At 36.6% G+C, this 21148-nt stretch overlaps 1 protein-coding gene across 1 annotated transcript in view; it reads left to right on the top strand.

The window, feature by feature from the left end:
* Nucleotides 1-19421, top strand: part of LOC107717534 (monocarboxylate transporter 1-like) — a 21577-nt gene extending 2156 nt beyond the window's left edge. The window contains exons 2-5 of the mRNA XM_016524313.1: nt 10671-10954; nt 16095-16238; nt 16353-17147; nt 18419-19421. Of these exons, the coding sequence (XP_016379799.1) occupies nt 10738-10954; nt 16095-16238; nt 16353-17147; nt 18419-18657 (1395 nt within the window). The 5' untranslated portion in view covers nt 10671-10737 and the 3' untranslated portion in view covers nt 18658-19421. The remainder of the gene's footprint in view (nt 1-10670; nt 10955-16094; nt 16239-16352; nt 17148-18418) is intronic.
* Nucleotides 19422-21148: the final 1727 nt, after the last annotated feature.

Here is a 21148-nt window from a genome sequence, read left to right as displayed (position 1 = left end):
GGAAGAACCAGCCGAAGAACAGCAGAGTCGTGGTAGAAAGTTCAGAGATGGTATTAAAGTAGCTCAGTTTAAATGTATTGTATGCATTGCCCTTACTCTGGAATAAAAAATACGGGGTTTTATTTACATTTAGTTAAAAGTGACTGTAATTCATCAGCTCCAGTGGTGCAGATGGATAAGTGCGTGTTGTTGGATTGAGAATCGATATTGAATCGACCACATTTTAAAAAACGATATATCGAAAAAAAAAATTTATTGAGTCTATGTAAATTGGATTCAGGCATAAGATGCACACCAGTTCCCCTAACCTGTATCTAAAAACAGTAACGTTACTTTACAAAAGAGCAACTTATACGTCTTATCAGTAGTAGCGTTCTGATGCAACTTCATGTTCAATTTTTGCCCCCATTGAGAGTCTGACGATAATCTCCCATCAGTGAAACTGGGTCTGTAATGTTTTGCAGTAATGTTTGCTTAAAAGTCAATTTAACTGGGGTGTTTTGTGTTGTTTGAGGTCCCTGTCACTGACGTAACATTCAGCGTGATTTGACGTAAAGTTCAGTGGTCACGTCTGATTTGTAATTTATCAAAAATTCACACAAGGACAAATGTTGAAGTTGTGGAAGGGAGGGGAACTGGTTCAGCAATTCAAAGGGGTCACAAAACTGATAAAGAGCACACAGTTGAATTGATTTGTGTAAGGTGCCAAACTCTACATCTAGCACACAGTTATGGCTATTATATTTCTTTACAGGTATTGTTTAGTGATGTTTGTTGCCAAGACAACTACAAACTAATTATAGTTTCGTTCTGTGGCAGATCTACATGTATAGTGTCACAGGCGGTGTTCAGTAGTGGTTTGTGTGTGTGTATGATTGTGTCCTTGTATGAGGTGGCAATTGAATATGACAGAAAGGTCATTCTATTGTTGGATAGCTATGCTGCAAACTCACTGTTGCATGTCAGAGATTTTGACTGCGTCAACTCTTTAGCCCTATTCGGACGGTAATTGTTTCTCAGGGGGACGTAAGTGATTTTCACCATTTACAGGGTGTAGTTGGTGATTTTAATGCCGTCCGAATCCAGGATGTCGGTGTTTTTCTCTCACCACCCCTGTAAAAATCCCCGGCCAAATTACCTACTGTTTTTTGACAAACACCAAGGTCGTGTGGTAATTTAATTGCCGTCCGAATCCACATCTCTGAGTTTATGAGAAGAAATCAATTCAAAATTCATTTTTTAAACCCTTTTTGAGCACTCCCGAACACCGTAAGGTAACGTTGTACTTCGGTGTCATTTGCATACATATTTATTTCTGATATGCTGGAAAGTATTTAAAAGAACAATCATTCATAACTGCTCCACCACAGCGACTGGGAGCAGAAAGAGAAGAAAAGCACGTAAACATTCGAAATGGGTCTTTATTATGGCAGCAGCAGGTATGCAATACAATTTTAAAATGTGTATTATAAACAGATATATACAACTATAGCGGTCTATTTTCCTATTTTTATACAGGAGATTTAAATAAATAATAAATAGGATTATATATTATAAAATATGCTTGGAATAAGGATACATTTTACGTAAGTATTTTTAAATACATTTTACACAATGATAAGAATAAATTTGTAAATAAAATGAATTGTATTTACAGTAGACAATCATGTGACTGGCCACGTGAGCAGCGCGTTCCCGGGTTCTCGCTCCTCCACTGTGAATAGATCACCATCCGAATCCATGAGTTTTATCACTGAGGTGATATGTAAATTTATTTTTACAGACGTCCATATGAGAAACAATTACCGTCCGAATCGGGCTTTTGAGTCGATGGTTGTGACATTCAGTCTTGGCTGTGGTAGTGAGTGTATTGGGTAACTTAAAGGTTGTGGTTTGATGAAAAAAAAAAAAGAAAGATGAAATACTTGAGGGATATATTATGAGCTTAAAGACAAGACTCCACTCATTAATTAGAGGGTGAGAAATCAAGTTGGAGAATGGAAAGCCAGTAAATTTGAATGAGAATGGAGGGCAAGGAAGGTGTGTATGGCTTGGGGCAGGTTATTCCACTGTTCTCTTGGTGATAAATGTTATTTCTTTTGAGATGCGCACACACACTTGTCAACACTGTTAAAGCAGTGGTTCTCAACCTATTTGACTCTAAAGCCCCCCACTGTCCATAACAATATTCGTAAGCCACATGACTTTTCACATTGTTTGTGATTTACTGGATAAGGGTTTTATACACTTCATTTTAAGGAGTCCTTGTTACAGTATAATTATACATTTAAGTACGGAGTAATATTAATTAACTACATGTATTTACTATATGGTTAGAGTTAGGATTAGGGTTCAGTTTAGGTTTAGTTACTTGCATGCAATCTTTAATTCATTGCTATTATAATAGTATGTACATTCAACCTATGTAACAAGGACACCTTAAAATTAAGTTACCAACTTTTTTCAGTGCATTTTTACTGTAATTGCAATGAAGAGGAACTTAAATGATTTTCATTCTGTTCCTCACACAAAGCTATCGTATGGCTCAAGAAAACTTGAAATATATCAGGGAGTTCTTTTGTGAAAGTAGCATTTTTGATTTGAAGTTTAAAGCTTCAATCCCCATTTATTATCATTGTCAAAGTAATTTTCATATCTGGGTTAAAATATTGCTTTAACTCACAGCCTCTCCTCACATGTAAACGTTTAGTGTGCATTAGTCAAATGTTTCCTCATCAGAGTCCTGAGGAGACAGATGTTGTGAAGTCAGAAACCAATGAATGACGGGCAAGTGTTTAAACCCACCTCTCAGGCCTCAAGACTTTGAGAAGGCAAGTGATGTTAATGTCTTTGTGTATGTGTAACTGCCTGTTTTTTTTTTTGTGGTTATTCCTTATTTGTTACTGTGTGTGTGTTACCTGTTTCACTGTTAATAATTGATCAGGGTAATAAGTATGGTTCTCTGTGAAGTGAGTAATTGTGGGCCCACTTTTAGATTTCCATCAGGCGTTATACAGAGCAGTTAACTTATTTTAGAAGCAAATAACCTAGTTTGCGTGTGTGTGTGTGTGTGTGTACTTTGGTTGTGTGTATGAATGAATAAAGTCATTCAATACCATCCTTACTACTTTGCTTAGAGTGAGAGAAGAGGGACTGTGAAAAATGCCATCAGTCTGACAGACTTTACAAGGCCTTTGGCTTCAATGTAAAACCTGTAGTTCACACTATAAAAAATGAATGTCAGCAAAACTTTGCAAGTGTAAGTCTGGTTTCTGATCAAAGGCCACACATTATGTAGCAATTAATTGATTTCATGCTTGATTCACTTGCTATCTGTCACATAGAAGTTGGGCGTTCTCTGTCAGATTTCTGGAGAAGAGGAAATGGTGTGAAGATTTCTTCAGGGTTGTTGCAAAAATATTCTAGAAATGAAAATATGTCTGAGTAATATTTATATTTATGTTGTCATTTCATATTTTTCCTTATGCTTTCCTTTCTACAGTAGAGCGCCAAAGGAGAAATGTAAATAATGTTCTGGTCATTCTTTTCTATATAATTATATTCTATACATTATTTTCTAAGTCTTCTGAAGCCATACAATACATGATTCGTTCATGAATCGGTTCTCTCATTAGCTCACTTAAAGGGGGAGTATTTTCAATAAATAAAGACTTAAGCCTAAATTTCAATATGTTCAACATAAAATTATAGTATAGGTTCAGAAGTCTTGGAATGTAGTGATACTTTAATATTGGTTTTGCTTTTTTGAACCTTCAACACTCCTTTGTGATAATATTTTTTTGGTGTTGTGTGCAAGTCAGTAATACAGGTTTGGAATTACATGAGGATGAGAGTGGTTTAGTCACACTATTTAAATGTTCTTCAATACATCCTTCTCTACTGTCAAAGAAATTTTGACATCTTTAACCTAAAGGATTGCACTTGAAAGCCTGTGTACACATTTTCACACTTTCCCCTGACATTTTGACTGTTAAATGACTAATCATTAACACTTGCAAATTCCCAGATCAAGACGTATCAGGAAACATTCACTTCCTTCTTTTGAGATGCAGCCAGCTGTCATCCATCTATTGTCTTTTGTTAGAAAAGATCATTAAACTGAGGGTTTACACCACTTATGCACTAAAATAGGAAATACTAGCTTCTGACTTGCTGAATACTGCACAATCTTTGATTTAACTAATGTATGCAGGGCCGGATTTACCTCTTTTCGTGACATAGGCAAAACAAATTTTTGTGCCCCCCTTCCCTAATATGTTAGGCCTAATATTACCATCCAAGCAAACAAAAATATTTCTTAATCAGTGGAAACCGTTACAGTCTTTTCTATCGCAATAAGCGCTTGCGTTCAGTGAATAAAAATCAAATGTAGCTCTTAATTTGTTTGAGAACCACGAAAGACCATTCCATTAAAGAGGCGCGGCGATGTGGCCACCAAGCGGCAACCTTCCGGTCTCTCTCATGAAGCCAACACGGAAGTGATTAAAACTGCAATTCCAGTTATTAATGCAGTCTAATGCGGTTATTAGAGAGAGAGAGCGAAAGAGAGAGAGCGATTAAGCGCGTGTGAATACGTGCGTCTGTGCGTCTCTCAGCAGCGTTTAGCATCAGCGACTACTAATAGCGAATCTTTAAGTTAAACTGCTTCAAGAACCTTGCAACTGAGAAATGTCATGTAGCTTTTCTGCTGCGCTGACAAGAAGTTTCTGTTCGCGTCTCCGCGTGTGTGCGTGAGCGTGTGTCTGCACAGTGTGTGCGTCTGTGAGAGAGACTGGGAGAAAGAAAGCGTGATTTCCGTAGCCTACATAAAAAAGGTGGAAGACATGGAAATAGTTTGTCATTTTTTTACCCTATTGTTTGTTATATTTATTTGCTCAATGTCTTCTGATGAGTCAAATGAGTCAAAGACATTGCTCCATCAGACTGGATATAAAAGGTAAAATAGTGCATTTTGTATCGTGGGATACAGTATCCCCCACATTTCTGCAAATGTCAAATAGGTTATCTCTGTATTTTGTCCATAAAGAAAATTAGCATGGTAAGCACATATACTTACTATGAAATTCAGCAATAGTAAGAGTAGTATGAACATAGGCGATTGTAATAGCAGCTGTAAACTGGCTGAACATTTAGCAGATGTCTATAACATTCAGAGCTCTAGAAAGCTATAATTGGCCATATTTAAACCCTTATAGTCTCTAAATGAGTGACTGCGTCATCCTTTTTTTGTAATTTAATCTTCCTAGCCATTTCCAATTGTATACTGTCAGTGGCCTTTCTGCGCTGCTGTTTAAACTTTCCAGGAAGATACATTTGAGGTTTACAGATGTTTTGATGAAGGTTGAATTGAAGGTTTATTTAGATTCACTACAGCTATTTATTTAAAATTCTTGGGGTTTTGTTATTCTTTCGAGCATCTCAGAAATCCATACTCATGTCCAGCATAATTAAAGCTTCAGGTTTGATGATGGGTTTATTCTCTGTGATCTGTTACAGTCAGTGTCAGAGAGGACTGAAAAATCCACTTCTACAAACTTATGTGAAGTTTTGTGTTTGAAATGTAATTTCTTTCCGTCTGATTTAACATCATATACATATACAAATGAACCTTGGTAGATGGATGCTAACTGAAAAGTCCATACATGGTGTTTATGATAGTTGCTCATGTAGATGTCTGGGGATATACAATAGCAGTACTAACATAAAACGCATACATCAAGTGCCAGTAAGAAAGAACAAGGGATGTGCATTGGGGTCATTTTGTATGATGCCTATTTAGAATATTAATAAATACTTGACTTTCCGCATCAGATCTTTGGATTCGGATATTGTTGTTAATCTTTGTATCTACATCTACATTGCTGTAGCGGTGATGTAGGCGTCAGCATGATTCAGGGTGAATTTGTCCTCTGATGTGCTGAATTCAGGACACAGCAGAAGTGATGGAGGAGGATATTTGTAGGTATGGGACACGTGTTCAGTCACATGTAGGTCTCAGAACAGTGATGATGACAGACAGCATTCTATGTGCCAAATTATTTTTATTCCTGTACTCGCATTGATCTTCCCTACCCAGCATACATCAAGGTGAATGTCGAATTATATATCTGTTGTGTACTGAATAATAATTATTAAAAAAAAAAAATTAATCAGGCCGCTTCTAAGCAATTCTGCAGATAAAAAAAAAGATTTGATTAGATTTGCACGGAAAAGCTGAAATTGCATCACCAAATGTTGTTGAAAATGCCATAAAATTAATTAAAATTACATAAAAGTAATTAGCACAAGACTGTCATCTCTCAACCTATGACTAGTCAGGATCCTGCAGCTCCCAGTGGAGAAATATTAGGCCGTAACCTTTACTGCTGACAGCCTGACTGATATACACACACACACACACTGGAGAGCAGTTCAGGACATCCACAGACTCTCAGGAGACCACTGAACCAGCAGCCTGTCCAATACTGCAGTCTCTGGAGGAAAGCGCCTCTTCATAGCTTAATTGGGCCATACTGAAGCATGCTGGGAGATTTACAAACTATTTAATATTAGCCTGGTATTCACTGTCTATTAAAAGGAACCCATAACCCATTTCAGAGAGATTAAAACAAGCAGATTTTTACATAAATATGGACACTAGGGCTGTCAAAAAAAAAAAGTGAATTTCGAATATTCGTTGAATTAAAAAAAAATAAATCCACATTCGAATACAAAAACGTTGCATTCAAATTTTAGGTCTGCGTCAGCCGTCAGGCAGCCTTATCAGTGGCGCACGAAATGCGACGACGATGTAAGTGTCATTGCATTTTAATGCTTTTGTTAGCCTATCCAGTTGAACCCACTAGAAGCGGCGCTGCTACGTTGTTCATTCAATATATTGCGGAAAACGAGAGCATCAGTGTGGAGAAGATGTTGTTTACGTCAAAACTGAAACCAAGCCGTTCACACAGAACGCATATTTATCACATTTTCTAGAGGGACATCTATCAGTGTTGCACTTGCGTCTCGCGATGTTTAGAAAGCCATGTAAAATTAATGTAAGTTCAACTTTTAAAAAACATGTCTCAAGACGTTATGGCGGTTTTTCTCCATCCCACTGTATCTCGTGTTTTTAAATAAAGAAAGTAGCCTACTTTTGTGTTTGGTTTTCGGTCCTTTGTATTAAACTATACATACATGCATGGTGCTGTTTTTTTTCTAATTGTTTAAGCAACTTTATTAATTATATATGGTTTATAAACATTATTTTAAACATTATGCACTTTTTTTCAAAGATCGTCGTGTTATTTTATTACACTTGAAACGTGCATAATATTTTGCTCGATGCGCCCTCTTGTAGCCTCAGGAGAGAAGCCAAAAGTCCCCCCACCAACTGAAATTATGCATTTTAAATTCGAATATAATTTGAATTTTGATCATATTTAATTAAAAAATTCGAATTTAGTTTTTCAGTCATTTTGACAGCCCTAATGGACACGTACATCATATAGATGTTGCAGTAACATTTTAAATGCATTTCTGACCCTTGCATATTACAACATGGTGGTTCTTCAGTAACCAGAAGCATTAATCGTTGCTTATGTTTTTGCAAGGCTATCATACATTTTATTAATGATTTATAAATAACTGTACGCCAGTTAAGCTACACTGCCCTTATGAGGGCATTTGCAAAGTCAGCGGAAAACAAAAACGCTTATTTTAGGTCTTAACACACACACACACCTTAGTTTTTCCTGTCTCAGATTTCAGCTAGATTAAATGCATAAGTTTCTGCAGCTTTAAAAGAACAGCAGGTAGGAATGCACCAGTTTTATGTGTGAGGTGATCTGGCTCCAGCTGACCTGGTATTCTGCTGGGGTTTCAGTCCGAAGTGTGTTAGGAAAAAGATCAGCATTTTAAAGTCCTCAAGTCTGCGGATGTTTCGAAACTCGTTGGTTTTATTAGTTTGTGTAATAGTATCCAAATGAAATCACCAAAAATCACAAATCAGTAACTTGTGAAGGTGATTGGCAGATTTGCAGACCAATTAGGATTAAGAGGAGGGGTTAATGCATCAAAAAAATGCACCAAATAGAGGTTCGCCAGTAGTCATCAATAAAACATCACAGGGACGTTGGAGAGCCTGGTATCACCACACTCAAGTCTCGATTCTCGGTTTGTTCCCAGAACAATCCAGCTAGTGTGTCTATGAGCTCATCTGACTGCAGATGTTTGTATATTAGACAGCATAAATACAAGAGGATGATGTCACATACTGGATTGAAACGGTCACGTGCAGATTGACATAAAATCAAAATTTACTCTATTTTCTTAATGCAGGTTACTGGTCTGTTTGTGAACAATTGTTTTGGCATGTTATTCCAAAGAAACTTGACGTTTCCTATGTGATTGCCAGTTTTCATGCAAAATTATAAAAATAGATTGTCAAGTCCCGCCTTTTTCATTTCACACAGAAACAAGAAGTTTAAAATGGTTTGCAAATGGCAGTTCACATTGAGTTTAAGATTTTTTTTCCTGCTTGTACTTTTTTGGACTATAATTTAAGATTTGGCAAGGCAGAACATCGTTGTGTAAATATTTGTGAGAGCCAGTAAGGACTTTATCCTGGGTGCCAGTGGAAGCTGCTCTTTGAAATTGTTGAGTTCAGCGGGAGTTTCTTTCTCAGAACATGAGTGTTTGGGATTTCAGTGTTGGCAGTGATGTAAAATGTGTCCTAATTCTTGACGAGTGAACAGCTGCTTAGATATTTCAGCATCTCATAAATCATTGTTATCTGTTCAACTCTCCAATATTTTGGCTGTGTATAACATCACATTGATGCTCTTATAAGAACATCATGTGTCCTAATGTCAAAAGAGAGACATGCCTTTTAATGTAAAACCAAGTGGTTGGTCAACTTTGATGTCAGTCAGGTGGTCTGAGACTAGAGGTCCTAGCTGTGTCTGGTGGCATGACAAAGCTGTGCTCTACTAGAACAAAATGTGCCGGTCATTTTTCAAATGTATAGATGTATCTTGACTTTGCTATCTCATATTTGTACTGGCTTAACATGCAGTAACAGGGTTAGTCTCAGTTCATCTCTCTTGAACTTTTCTTGTTTAGCACCAGCTGACATCAACCGTCACTGTACTATTTATGCCAACAAACACTGCCCACTGCATTGGATTTCACCAACAATGACCCAAAACGGTGAATGGCGGGGGTGTACTGTACACTGTCATGCTTTTGGGTTTTTTCAGACATGCATCAGCAGGCCTTGACAATTCCCATGATTCTGCAAATACCATATGGCCTTATTCTTAAACCGGTTTAACACCGAATGAAACTACGTTGTCATGCTTGCTCAGACATTAAATATATCATTTTCCATTTCCTCTAGGGCTTGGCGATTATCATAAAGTTTCATATACATTGATCTCGATAATTACCATGATAAATTTCAAATCTTTGTTTCTTTCAAGTTTAAGGCAGATTTTTGCTCCCAAGTGAAAGTTGTTGAAACCAAACTGTTAACTGTCTTAAACTACTCTTAATGATCAGAACATGACAAACACTTCTTAATTCTTTACGCTTTTCAAGTCATTTTTATTAGATCTTGATGGAAAAATTAATTTCTTAGTTTCTATATGTTCTAATGAGTGATATTGTTTCAATCATGAAACAGATTTGTGTTGCCTGGCTTTGATGTGTATCTTCAGCACAGTTTGAAGTGCAGGCTTCAAAATTAATAATATTACTTTTTTTCTTTTAGAAATGCACATAGTCAGTAGTAGTAGTAGTAGTAGCTTGAGTTAGGATGCAGATGTAAATTTGTTCATTATCAAATACTGTAACATCTGTAAAAATTTAACAATCTCATTTTTATATGTTGAAATATAAGTTTTATTAAAATTAACTGTTGGTCTTCCATAGTATATCATACATTTAGATCATGATGACCAGAGTTATAAAACACGCACATAGCACCTCAATACCATGGTAAAAATTTAACTAGGTATTCGTATGAATAACAGCAGTCTAAATACATTTAGTATGAATGCACAGCTATTGGAGTGCTCGGGTAAGTTCTGCCTGAAGCAACAGTGAGAGGACTTAATTAAAATTGGAGCCGTTACCCCCATCTGTTTTATCCTTTCAGATATATTACCCTTCCTCCTCTCTGAGGCACTTGGAGTGATTTAGCCTCCACCTCCCCGAGCACACATACCAGCCTGAGAACATGACTTTCACGCTCAAATGAATGTTTGCTGTGCTCTGGAGCCTAAGGGACTCTGTTCACTGGAATTAAAGACTGTGTGTGAAGGCATCTGAGCCTATTCTCTATATTACTTGTGGGGGAAAGGACATTTGATGTGTCCAGGTCTTGTATGTTTGTGTATTTTGACATCAGCTCCGTTAAATAGTAACTGACTAAAGCGGTTACATTCAAACTACAAGCTGTTTACACAGTGTTTGTGTTCACGCTTTGTTCATTCACATGCTGTGCTCTTGCTCTGTCCGCGTGGATAACTTTCCCTGAATTGGATCTCATCCAGTGTGGACTAGTATGTGACACAGTTCACAGGGTTGAGAACTACTGTGTGAATCATCTTTTTCAGTCTGTGCTTATGTGCGTTCTGCTCTAAATTCTTTTCTTTTTCTTCTCACAGACTGATCCAGTGTGTTTGAAGCTCAGCTGATCCTTCTCCTCTTCGTCGTCATCGTCAGTGTGTGAAGATGCCGCCAGCGACAGGAGGGCCAGTGGGCTACACTCCTCCAGAGGGAGGCTGGGGCTGGGCAGTGGTGGTAGGGGCCTTTATCAGCATTGGCTTCTCCTATGCCTTCCCCAAGTCCATCACGGTGTTCTTCAAAGATATCGAGGTGATCTTCAATGCCACCAGCAGCCAAGTGTCATGGATCTCGTCGATTATGCTGGCTGTCATGTATGCAGGAGGTCAGTTCAATTTATCACCATCACTTCTGTCCATCCTGGTACTTACTGTACTTATTTATCTATCTGTGAGTATTAAATTGAGAATTGTATTTATTTATTTTGCAAATTACACACAAACATGCTATCCTAAACCCCTATGGGATATTTTATTACAATGATAATCAGTGTTTGGAGAAGTAGGAAAAAATCAGTTTAAAGGTTTGGGGTTGATAAGATTATTTTTAGTTTATAAATACTAAAATCATGCATATTTAATAACGTATTTTTGTCTCAAAAACTTGCGATTTACTTATTGTGTAATTTTCTAGCACATTTCTCTTCCTGTCATAATTGAATACCATCCAGTTGATGTGGCCAATTGAAGTTCACACATTAAAAGGGGCCAAATCGTAGTTTGTGACATCACATCCTTATTTGACATCACATCCTTATACTTATGCCCACCTGGATGGCAAAACAAGGTTTTGTACAAAGTACTAATGTACTGTACTAAAACTAAATACAGTACAGAGCTTATTAATAAAACATACTATGTACAGGCAAGCAGATAAACCCAGAATATGAACGCAGTGAGCAAACATTTCATGTTAAGCATTTTCAAATCGAAAACCATAAAGAATGAATTTGCAATTTAGTGCATCACATTCATATTCTGGGGTCATCTGCTCACCTGTACTGTATAGAGTGTGCATCATCAGTAAAGTGTATGCTGTGTGACCGTAGTACATTATGCCACTTTAAGCACGTTTCATGTTAACTTGCCCAGAACTTCCAGTTTGTTCACTTATATTTCTTTTAAGAGATGATCTAAATATTCATGGTTTGAACCGGATGGAAAATTGACAGGCCTGTGCTGCAGTTCAATGGATGCTGTGCCCTCCGGGTCTCCGTGCCAGTCACATGAATGAAAAATGAGAGTTGTTAAATTCTGTATTTTGGGTACCGCTCTCTCTGTAGATGTTTTATTTGTGTTGGGGTTGTGTTCTGGTTGAGTAAAATAAGGTCAGAACTGAAACACAGCTGTGTGTTTAAACCCTGACACGCTTTTTGCCACTGATGTGCACTGCAGGGCTGTGCATCTGTTTGTTTGCTTGAATTTTTACAAGTTTTCCTTTAATTAAGCTGGTTAGGTAGAGGCATGTTTAAACTGGTTTTCTAACCTGATGTTCTTCCAGGTAATCACCAAGAATGCTATGCTGATCAGATGGTTAAACCACACTTCTTTACTTCTGTGTAGTTGATTTTTTTGGAAAGCATGGCGATGGAATAGGCATTTGAGATGCCTAGCCAGGTTTGATGGGTAGCGTGAAGGGACTGCTGGGAAGAATTTTTGGTTTATGGTTTGAAGAGTTGCTGAGTCACTTGACGCCACACTAGGGAGGATACAAACACGAACATCTAGTATGACTAATACTTGCAGTCAACTGCCGCGTAAGAGCATTTGGGTGAGGACAGTGTAGACTGATGATGTCACTTCCTGAAAGAGAACGTGTCTGTGTGGTTTCCATACACTGACTTCATTATGTTCATGTGGCTCTGCACGTAGCCTGAACTCAACAAAGAGGCTCTTCCAGTCACCTATAACCTGAGAAAGGCAGAGAGAGCGAGTGAGCAGGGTGTTTTTTTTTTGTTTTGTTTTTTCTCCTTTCTTGCACCAGTTGGTGTAAATGTGCATATCTTTGAAAGGAGAAGTGTAGTAAATGTGCATGTGCTGTAACCTGGTGAATTAATGAATCTTTTTCTCTTTCTGTCTTTTTTTTTCTTCTTTCTGTTGCAAGAAGAAATATGAACAACAGGATATGATAACAGGATATGATAACAGGATATGAGTTTACTTCTATAAAGTTTAGGTTCAGTTTTTATCCAGCAAGGATGCATTAAATTGATCAAAAGTGACAGACATTTATAATGTCTTTGAAGAATTATATTTCAAATAAATGCTGTTCTTTTGAATTTTGATAATATTGAATATTTCTTGAGCACCAAATCAGCACATTAGAATGATTTCTGAAAGATCATGTGACACTGAAGACTGGAGTAATGGCTGCTGAAAATTCAGCTTTGCCAGCACTAAAAATTACATTTTTAAATATATTAATAGAAAGAGTCATTTTAAATTGTAATAATATTTCACAACATTACTGTTTACACTTTATTTTTGATTGAAATGTAGCCTTGGTGAGCATAAGAGACTTTCCCAAACTTTTGATCGGTAGTATATATTGTCTGCCTTTTATTAAAAATTGTAATATTAATTAAATATTTAAAATACACTGCTTTGACACTGCAAACCATGCAGCTTCTAATAAGTTTTATTTATTTATTTATTTTTGTAGTAATGTGAAACTGTCAAAAATGAGAGTTTATTACATCTTTCATTTGACCAAGAGGTCAATCTGTGACCTTTAGACCCCTTATTGGTCAAACACTTTGTTGCTGTAGAATTTGCAGGTGAGAGTTCACCAAACTTGAACTTTAGTACGCAGCAAAATGAGATCAATACCAGGGATGGGACAATACCAGGGATTCCCAAACTTTTTTTGTCTGCTGAACACTTTTGACCTGAAATATTTACTTTACTCCCCATTTTAAGTTCATATTTAAATGTAACAACATATTTGCATGTTTACATTTCATTGTTGTTCACTGTCACATGACTTGCAGGCTTTATTATTTTTTAATAAATATTTAAATATATTCTTTATTTTAACTGTACACTTTTATAATTTAATGATTTGCTTTTCATAAACTTACAAACCCCCTGGCCTTCCCTCATAAACCCTTTTTGGAAAGCATGTTCTATATATGCATTTTAATATGAATGAATGGAAGTGATTTGAATCTAGTGTTGTGGCCCTTTAGTCCTTAACTTTTATTCAAGATCCAGAATAATTCTGAGCGAGATGGTCTGGACTCCTCCCACAGACACTTGTGTTCTCACCTGTTTCCCTTGGCTCATGTCAGCACTGATTTGAAGTTATGCCATATAATATCTCTTGTGATTTGTGCCCACATCCCTGGCTGTTTTCAGCCTTGTAAACCGTTAGATTTTTCTCCAGTGTTAGTGGGACTCACACTGCTGCTCCTGTAAGTTGTGCATTTTAAATTCTCTTCGAAAAAGTACAAGCAGCTCTCAGACTGAATATCTAAAACGTATCCTCTGCTGACTCTCACGTCTCTCTGAACCAGTTTATATAATCGTGTGTGTGTGTGTTTGAATCACTGCTGTCTTTGTCTCTTTTTTTAGGCTGGAAAGGATGGCCCGTTTGGTGCTACACATAACACAAAGCTTGTCAGAATAAATTAATTCGGGAAATGTGACTGGGGGACGGACAAATTGCTTTGAACTCTGATTGGCTGCATGAAACGTACACGAGAGTTCCTCCTACTGATGATAGATTAGCTTTCATGACAAACCGGCACATGCGAAGTTTGTAGATATTTCATTTTGTAAACATATAAAAGTAAGAGTTTATAACATTTTTGGTGTCTATACGTTTCTGTACACTATTCATCAAGCCTTTTTTAAAGCTACATGACATGTTAGCATTAGCTGGGGTTGTATGTACACCGTACTATTTGTTATGACGTTTTTATGGAGTTTGCACTAGATTCTTCTGCACTATGTTTCAGATTCTTTCTTTTTGTTTTTGAGTTTACCTACATTTATTACTGCAACAATACAGCTCAGGAGTGAATAAATACTATATTTAAGTATTTAATTAGTATAGCTTGTAGTTGTGTATTTGTAAGGGAACTTCCAGTAATTGCGTCGAGTAAAGGAAGGTCATATAAGGCTGCTCGTTTGGTCTTATTTGCATAATGTTGGAGCTGAGTTAACTGAAATGAACACTGGTCTGCCACACACTGAGACTCTGGTTGCTGGAGGTCAGCTTCATTCTGCTGATTAAGATTTTCTCCTTCGCAGCACCTCAGTTGATCACATGTCATGTAGTGAAGCGTGTGCATATGGTATCACAGTTTCCTTCCTCCGAATCGTCTCCTATGTCCTCCTGCAGTCCAAGTGGTGTGAATGACTGCTGTTGTGATGCCATCTTGTGGTGGAACTGTATGATTGCAACATTAAAAGAGTACAAAATGCGGCCCCTCCCTTACGAAAATTAACCGTTGTTTTATTATAGTAAAAGTGAAATAACCATGTTTTTTTTGGCGTATTGATTACCATTTGTATAACCACAGTTTTACCACAAATACCATGATTAAATCATTGTTAGTTTAGCTAAAACATGGTTACAATGGTTTTAACTATAGTGACCATGTTTGTTTGTGTTTTATTTGTAGTAAAACCAGTTAATTTTCATAAGGGCTGAAAGAGATTTATGTTTTTCAACAAATTGTGAGTAAAATTGATTGTCAGCATCAGGAGGACAAAATAAATATTATATGAGCCGTTTTATATTCTAGTTATTTGATTAAGAGACCATTTTTGCAACCCTGTGTGGCGTGTGTTTCTGTATGTGTGGTTTTGCCTTTTTTTTCATTTGTTTTTGTTTTTTATTTTGTTAAAAAATTATACTTATTATTATTTTTTTATATATATAGGTTTAGCATTTTGTTTTTAATCCAACTGTTTTTGCTCAAGTTGACGAGTTTTGTAAAACTACATATCAAATGAACAGAATATAAAACAATTACAAAATTGTTACCCATTCTGGTGTTTAAATTTTTTTTTTCTATATTTTATTCAATTTTATTTAGCTAAAAAATGAATACAGTTTGAAACTTATTTATTTTGCTGCTTTCTAAACATTAGATAAACATGAATTAAATTGATATTTTATTTTTTTTTAAATCACAACGGGTAACGGTTACAAATTTAGATTTAATTTAGCCAATGAATGTAGGTTTTAGTTCATTTTTACTTTTTTTTTTTTTTTATAAACCACCTGTTTTCTCTTAGGTTTAAGTTTTGTAAACCTCATAACAGAAGAATAGAATATAAAACAACAATTACAAAATGTTGTTTTATTTTTATTATTTAATATTTTATTTATTTTTATGTAATATTTTATTTATTTTAGCTATTTTCTAACAAAAAATTATTAAACATCAACATTACAATGTATAAAATATCTATCTATCTATCTATCTATCTATCTAACATGTTTTCTCTCAACAGGACCACTCAGCAGTATTCTGGTGAATAAGTTTGGTAGTCGGCCAATCATGATTGCTGGGGGCTGTCTGTCTAGCACAGGGTTAGTCGCCGCCTCCTTCTGTAGCACAGTGGAGGGTCTGTACTTCTGTGTGGGAGTTATAGGCGGTAAGTACACTGAATGACTGATCATAACTATTCAGAGACCTGAAGACCGAGTGAGTACAATTAAATAATCAAAACTTCAGAAATCAGTTTTCTCCTCCTCTCATTTGTTTCTAGGCCTGGGTCTGGCTTTTAATCTGAATCCAGCATTGACCATGATTGGTAAATACTTCTACAAGCGCCGGCCAATAGCTAATGGCATCGCGATGGCGGGCAGCCCAGTGTTCTTGTCCACTCTTGCCCCGTTGAACAGCTGGCTGTATGATCAATTTGGGTGGAGGGGCAGTTTCCTCATTCTGGGCGGAGCTTTGCTGAACTGCTGCGTTGCGGGGTCACTAATGCGGCCCATCGGACCAAAACCACAACCTGCCAGTCCAAAAGAGGATGGCGAGCCCAAACGTCAAGAGAAAAAGACATGCATGCAGACCGTCAACAGCTTCCTGGATCTGACCCTGTTCACTCACCGAGGCTTCCTGCTGTACCTGCTTGGAAACGTCATCATGTTCTTCGGCCTCTTCGCGCCTCTTGTGTTCCTCAGTAATTATGCGAAGAGTAAAGAGATTTCCAAGGATAAGGCTGCGTTCTTGTTGTCCATCCTGGCCTTCACCGACATGATCGCTCGGCCGTCCATGGGCATGGTGGCCAACACTCGCTGGGTCCGTCCACGTATCCAGTACTTCTTCGCCGCATCTGTGCTGTATAATGGCGTCTGCCACTTGTTGGCACCACTCTCCACCGATTACGTGGGTTTTGCCATTTATGCAGTGTTTTTCGGTGTGGCATTCGGCTGGCTGAGTTCTGTGCTGTTTGAGACTCTCATGGACCTGGTGGGCGCTCAGAGGTTCTCCAGTGCTGTGGGGTTGGTGACCATCGTGGAGTGTGGGCCTGTGCTGCTGGGGCCTCCGATGTTGGGTAAGGCTGAGTGTCAAGCCATTTCACTTAAAGGTGCACACAAACATGGCAATTTACACACCCTCATGTCATTCCAAACCAGTGACAGTTATTTCTTCTGTGAAATAAGATTTAAGAATGTTGGTAACCAAACAGTTGTGGTTACCACTGACCATTCTATGTTCCACAGGAAAAAGTAAGTCATTCATGTTTGGATTGACATGAGGGTAAATTAGATTTTTTGGGGTGAACCATCCCTTTAACATTTATTTTTATTAAATGTTAATACACCTTTAAATGATTATATAAAGTACATGAATATTCTGTTTAATTGTATTATTTATGGTTAATAAATTCATTCATTTTATTAGTAACATTTTAGTTGAGCATGAGACTTTTAAGGATACATTTGATACTTTTTATAAAAATGTGTATATATACAATTAAATATTAAAATGAAATAATATAGCTTAAAAAGTCATAATTAGTTCATAGTAATTAATGTGTAAAATGCTTGTATATTTGGTTTAATTTTACATGTTCTCATCAACTAATATATATATTATATATATATATATTATTATTTTTTTTTTTTTTTAAATTCATGATTGACATGACAAAATATTGTCTAAATTTAAAGGATATTTTGGCAAACATTGATATATATTAAAGTTAATTACTATTATATTCATATTAATGTTAAATAATACAAGAAATATTAATGAATATGACATGACTGTATTGATAAAGTATATTTTAAACAAAAATATTAATAGAAATACATATTAAATTGAAAGGTACCGTAATAAATATCCAAAAAGTGATTATTATTAAAATTAAATATGTAAAATGCTTGAATACAAAAACGAATGAATATGACATGACAAAATATTGACTAAATGTAAAGAATAATTTTATCAAAAATATAAATGCATAAGATTTAATATTAAAAATTATATAAAATTTTATAATAAAAATATTTAAAGTAATTTTAATACTAATTAATGTTATTATTTACATTATTATGTACATATTATGTTACTAAAATGAATAGAGCTTAATAAAATGATTAAATTTAACCTAAATTGCACTCAATTTAAGAGTTTTTTTTTAATCGAAAGTTAAATATAAAAAACAAAAAACAAAAACAGACCAGATTGTCATGGCATTGGTGTGAGATTGGGATTGGACTTCTCAGCTTTACATTAATCACTGAACATCATAGCATATCCTGTTCCAGTTAGTGTGTAAAAGAGACTGACAAACCCGTTTTTCCATTTCTTCTCTTGCAGGAAAACTCAATGATGATTACGGTGATTATAAATACACATATCAGGGTTGTGGAATCATCCTGGTGATTGCCAGCATATTCTTGTTCGTGGGAATGGGAATCAACTACCGGCTGGTGGACAAAGAGAAGAGGGAGGAGGAGAAAAGAGCTAAACAGGAAGACAAGGATGCAGAGACGAATGTAGACAATGCCCTGATCGAGAAGGCAAAGGAGGTGGATGGAGACGCATGGGATGCATAAGCTGACATTGCCAAATGGAGGAAACAATATTATGCACACACACACCAACAATCTGTCTTCCGGTTTTGACCGTCCAAAATGATAAACGCAAATCATTTCCCCTCTAATGCATCACTCAATGATTCAGCCAGTGTTTAAAACAGCACAAAGGACTATGATGCCAAGAAATTCTCCTTTGTGCAATCCCACACACGTCTCAAATGTTACTGTCATTCTCCCAACATCCATACGGGGGTGTCTCCGTACCTTAATGTCACAATTCACCTTTTTTTGGTATATATTATAACCATTATGAGAGCATTCCTAGTTTTTGACTCCAGAATAACACAGTTTATACACCTTTAAATGAAACCACAAAATGCACATTTCAAAATATTTTATGAGAATTATGATGTGTGACATTTAAGGTAACATGCACACAGAATTTGTCAGTTCAAGACATGGAAGAAGAAGAAATATTTCACTCTTCTGTCTATCTTCCATCTTAGAAATATAGTGTTTTTTAACTAAAGGTCATTATTATATGTAGGATACACTTCTCTCTCTCCCCCCCACCCCCTTTTTTTTAAGTTGAGCTTGATGTTTTTTTGTTTAGTGCGTGTATGTAGTCTTCCCTGTTCTGATTGGCTGGTAGAAAATAGTGCCAGGCTTTGCTAGACTGCCATATAAAGACAAAGTGCAAAAATTGTCAAGACAGACAGTTTTTGGATTGATTTGATATCAGCTTTTGTGCTCTGAACATTTAGTAAATCCCTTCTGTCACTGGACTCCAATTCACTCATGAAATAGGGCAAAATGTGTAATTACTGTGTTTTGCCTTTGCATGGCAGAAGAATTCACTGTTTGTTTCCAAGTGCTGTTTAATGTATTTTTTGACGGGCTGCTTCCTGCTCTGGTGATCTCATTATCTCACATTGGTTATCAAACTCTTTACTCTCTGTACTGTAACCATGAAGATTTCTGTGGTTACCATTTTTAGGAACTACAGCAGACACAATATTGCAAAGGTCTTTTTTTTTTGACTGAGGCAGTTAGACTGCTAGAGATGTGCTTCAGCTTTTACGATAAGTTTCACCAGGGTACATTCAAATAGGGGATCCTTTTACAAGTGTGTGTTCACTTGCTTTTTTGACCACGTTGTTTTTAAATGTCTAGAAACCGTTTTAATTACGGTTGCCAACAGAACCTGTGCCTTGATTAGGTCCCTTTCTGTCTACATACAGGTTTTATTTGTATTTAACAGCCATACGTGTAACAATACTAACTCCTGACCCTTTTTTACAGAGCTTTTTGCAATGTCAAGAGGATGTGTAGTGATTTTAATGTGATAGTCTGATATTTAGCTTTTTGTGTCATATTAAGGAAGAGTAGAGCGCTTCATTTTAAACTGAGCCAGCAACAAACACGCTACTGAGTTTGTGTTGGCTAGAAATAAAGACAACTTCATTTCAAGTTCTGCTAGTGTTAACCCGCACTCACTAAGGTGCTCTTTTTTTTTTTTACAAACTGAAATAGGTGAAGGAATATTCTTGAAGTTTCTCAAGCCATTTTATTCCTTCTGCTTTTTAGATTTGCTGAGCATGTGAAAAACAACACGACTCTCAGGTCTGCGAAAAGAACAAGATTTAGCAGATCTCAAACATATCAGTAACCGTTTTGGCTCTCTAGAGTGAGTCAATTTCAGGTGAAAACATTGAAACAAAGGGAGGAAACACCACCACCTGCTGGCTGCTGGGATTCATTGCGACACTGCAGTCAAATAGCAGGCGAATCAAAAACGTGGTTTCTGTGTAGTATTTTTTAGAAACTTTTGTTTCAGCATAGTAAATCTGTTCTAGTGTCGTTTAGTCAGTGCAGATTGCAATTTTTGTTTCGTGCACTTTAATTAGGTACATTTAAGGTGAAATTCATACTTTGAGTTATGCACACGCAGCATTCATGGTGTAAGCCAAATTATTTTACTTTTTTTAAACTTTTTTTTCCTGAGTAGAATCTGTGTGGGTCCTGAGGGATGTGCGCTTGTATACAGTTCTCTGGTAATGTAATCTCAGAGCTCGCCTGAATAATAGCAGCTGTGAGACAAAAAGCAGAAAGAGAAGCAGGGCAGTGTTAACGACTCGTTTTCAGTATCTCAGATAAGATCAGTATCGCTGCTTCGACTGCACTTCTGTTTACAGGATCAGAGCTGTCTAAACTCAACTCCACTGTGTGTGCAGGTGGATTTCTTATTAGTGTTGGTAATTGTGTGAAGAAAAATACTGCTGTATAGAGAAAATGGACCACCCTGAGAAAATGCATTGTAAAGGGTAAAGCCTTTTTACTCTTCTAATTTTTCCATCGTCGTATTCCCGCTTTTAATTGTGGGTCGATGTAACAGAAGTAACACCAGCGTGCTTTTAAAATGTCTCCTGTCAGAAAGACACTTGACTTGAGGTGAAGAGAGACATGGTAGGAAGTGTTTGTATTTGTGTGTGTGTGTGTGTGTGTGTGT

This window comes from Sinocyclocheilus rhinocerous, unplaced genomic scaffold (genome assembly GCF_001515625.1).
Source record: "Sinocyclocheilus rhinocerous isolate Xijiao unplaced genomic scaffold, SAMN03320098_v1.1 scaffold2645, whole genome shotgun sequence".
Lineage (NCBI taxonomy): Eukaryota > Metazoa > Chordata > Actinopteri > Cypriniformes > Cyprinidae > Sinocyclocheilus > Sinocyclocheilus rhinocerous.
This window is presented reverse-complemented; position numbering and strand designations above follow the sequence as displayed.